Source organism: Ursus maritimus, unplaced genomic scaffold, assembly GCF_017311325.1.
Source record: "Ursus maritimus isolate PB19 unplaced genomic scaffold, ASM1731132v1 scaffold_17, whole genome shotgun sequence".
Classification (NCBI taxonomy): Eukaryota; Metazoa; Chordata; class Mammalia; order Carnivora; family Ursidae; genus Ursus; species Ursus maritimus.
The window spans coordinates 54,750,384-54,752,600 of NW_024424119.1; the positions used below are offsets into that span (position 1 = coordinate 54,750,384).

The 2,217-nt window shown below is 62.3% G+C and overlaps 1 protein-coding gene across 1 annotated transcript in view; it reads left to right on the forward strand.

Annotated features, from left to right (window-relative positions):
- Window positions 1–2,217, forward strand: part of FUBP3 (far upstream element binding protein 3) — a 55,788-nt gene that overhangs the window by 46,818 nt on the left and 6,753 nt on the right. The window contains exons 13-15 of the mRNA XM_040632073.1: window positions 734–894; window positions 1,660–1,733; window positions 2,022–2,102. Coding sequence (XP_040488007.1) covers window positions 734–894; window positions 1,660–1,733; window positions 2,022–2,102 — 316 coding nt within the window. The remainder of the gene's footprint in view (window positions 1–733; window positions 895–1,659; window positions 1,734–2,021; window positions 2,103–2,217) is intronic.

The window sequence follows — 2,217 nt, forward strand, 5'->3', positions numbered from 1 at the left end:
CCCCCCCCCCCAGTTGAGCAGAACCGATCTGTAAATTCTGTGAAATTTCAAAAGAAGAATCAAACCATTGTGACACCGCTGGCGCTTTTGTTACGCGAATCTCATTAAGAGACTGGAACTCTCACAGGGTTTTCAAAGAGTCCAACTAAATTTTCATTACCCCGCTCCACCCAGGCCTCTGTGACCCCCATCCTCGGCTGCCTCTCTGTCTAGACCTGCCCCCCCCACCCCCCCTCCCGCCACGGAGGAAGCAGGGACTTGAGAAGTGACAGGATGGGCCGTGGAGAGCCCGAGTGGGCTCCGGGCATTGTTAGAGCCCACGGCCCGTATGTTCGCCCTGCGGAGGGAGGGAGAGCAGCAGGGCCGTGGCCCAGGGGGCTGAGGACACAGTGTGCTCCCCGGGGCGGAGGCACGGCTTGCAGCGAGCCTCCAAGAGCCCAGCTCACCGTGAGCGTCCGTGGGCTCCGGGCCTTGGCGCGGGTGCCTCGCGGTGTCCGGTCTCAGCCCGGCTCGGAGAGAAGGACCAGCTTCTTCGCTCCTGGTTTTACAAATGCAAGAGCCCTGGTGTCTGTCAGAACGGTTTCAGAGTAAATCGAAGGTACTTGTCCTCTCTCTCGTGAGGGCTGGGGTGCGGATGACACCCTTTCCTCCTCTTCGCGGCAGAGGACCGCCGGGCCTCTGGGTCCGCCACAACCGCCACTTACCCTTCTGTCTTGTGTCCGCCTGCCTGCAGGGGGTGAGAACATCAAAAGCATAAATCAGCAGTCAGGAGCGCACGTGGAGCTCCAGCGGAACCCCCCTCCCAACACTGACCCCAACCTGCGAATATTCACCATCAGGGGCATTCCTCAACAGATCGAGGTGGCCAGACATCTCATAGATGAGAAAGTTGGCGTACGTACAAGGTCCTTCCCCTGCCTGGCTTCATGATGGATGTCCGAGGTGCCTGCTCTTCCCCAGCACCTTGTACTTCCTGTGCCTTTCGGCCCTCGTGTCACGGGAGGGCGACCCCTCCCACATTGCCAAGGGGGAAGGTCGGGGCCTAGGGATGCCAGGGCCAGGCCCAGGCGCGCTGAGGGCAGCCCTCTGGCAGAACTCACCGAGGCCCCCGCAGCTCAGCAGCTCAGGCCCAGAGCCGGGTCCCCTGCAGGCTTAGAGGAGCAGCTGGGGCAGCAGCCTCCCCCCAGCGCCGCCCCCAGACTCCCGCGGGCGCGGCCCTGGCGGCCAGCCCTGCAGGTGGCTTTCATTGACTCTGGCTTTAGTTTCAGGCACCTCAAAGCAGATAAAGAAAGGGAGTGTTGATGGAGGACAGATTGGCCACTGCTCACCTCAAAGGGGACGTAGAATGGCAGAAAGAGCCGTGGGCCAGCCTAAATTGACGGGAGAGTCAAGCAGGTTGGTCCCTACCCCCAGGGTGACACGCTAGGGCAGTCGTGGTGGTGCCAGTACTGGCTGTGTGGTGGTTTCGGTCACTCGATGGGGCAGAAGCCATTTCTGCAAGTAAAGTCCACTGTGGGTCGCCAGGCTAGCGAGTGTCATAGGGTATCCGTGCTTCACCTGACTCTCTCCCCGAACGCCGTAGTTGGCCTAGGGGTGGGCCTGGGCAGAGGGCAGAGGTGCAGCCGCCAGGAGGTGAGAGTTCCTCTGTGCCCACGACAGGGGACCAGTCTGGGAGCACCCGGAGCCTTTGGACAGAGCCCCTTCAGCCAGCCGCCTGCCGCACCCCATCAGAAGTGAGTCTCTCGCTCAGTCTCGGTGGGAAGAGTTCACTCTATCTCAAGAGGTCCCCTTTCCAGCTACTTCTAGGGAATGCCAGCCAAAAGCCTGGGTGTGGGCAGCACTCATCCCTCTGCCTCTCTCGCTGGCTCCTGTAGCCTGTTCGTAGCCCCCTGGCTAGTCCTGGGGGTGAGCACCTTCCCAGGGGGCGGGGGGCCTCGTGGTCGGTGCTGGCCTCCCCAGCGGCTCTCCCTACCCAGTGGTCCTCGGCCTGTCATGTTCATTTGTTCTCCACTTTCTTTTAGCACATTTCCCCCACGGAACTCAGGCTGCTTCCCGAGCATTGCTGCTAAAGTGAACGGAAACCCCCACAGCACCCCTGTGAGGTAGGCGACCGCTCACTCCATCTTCGTGGTTCTCTCGGGATGGGCGGGACCGGGTCGGGGGGAGGGGGGGCGCACCTGGCCACTGCCGGGGGGGGGGGGGGGGGGGGGGGGGGGG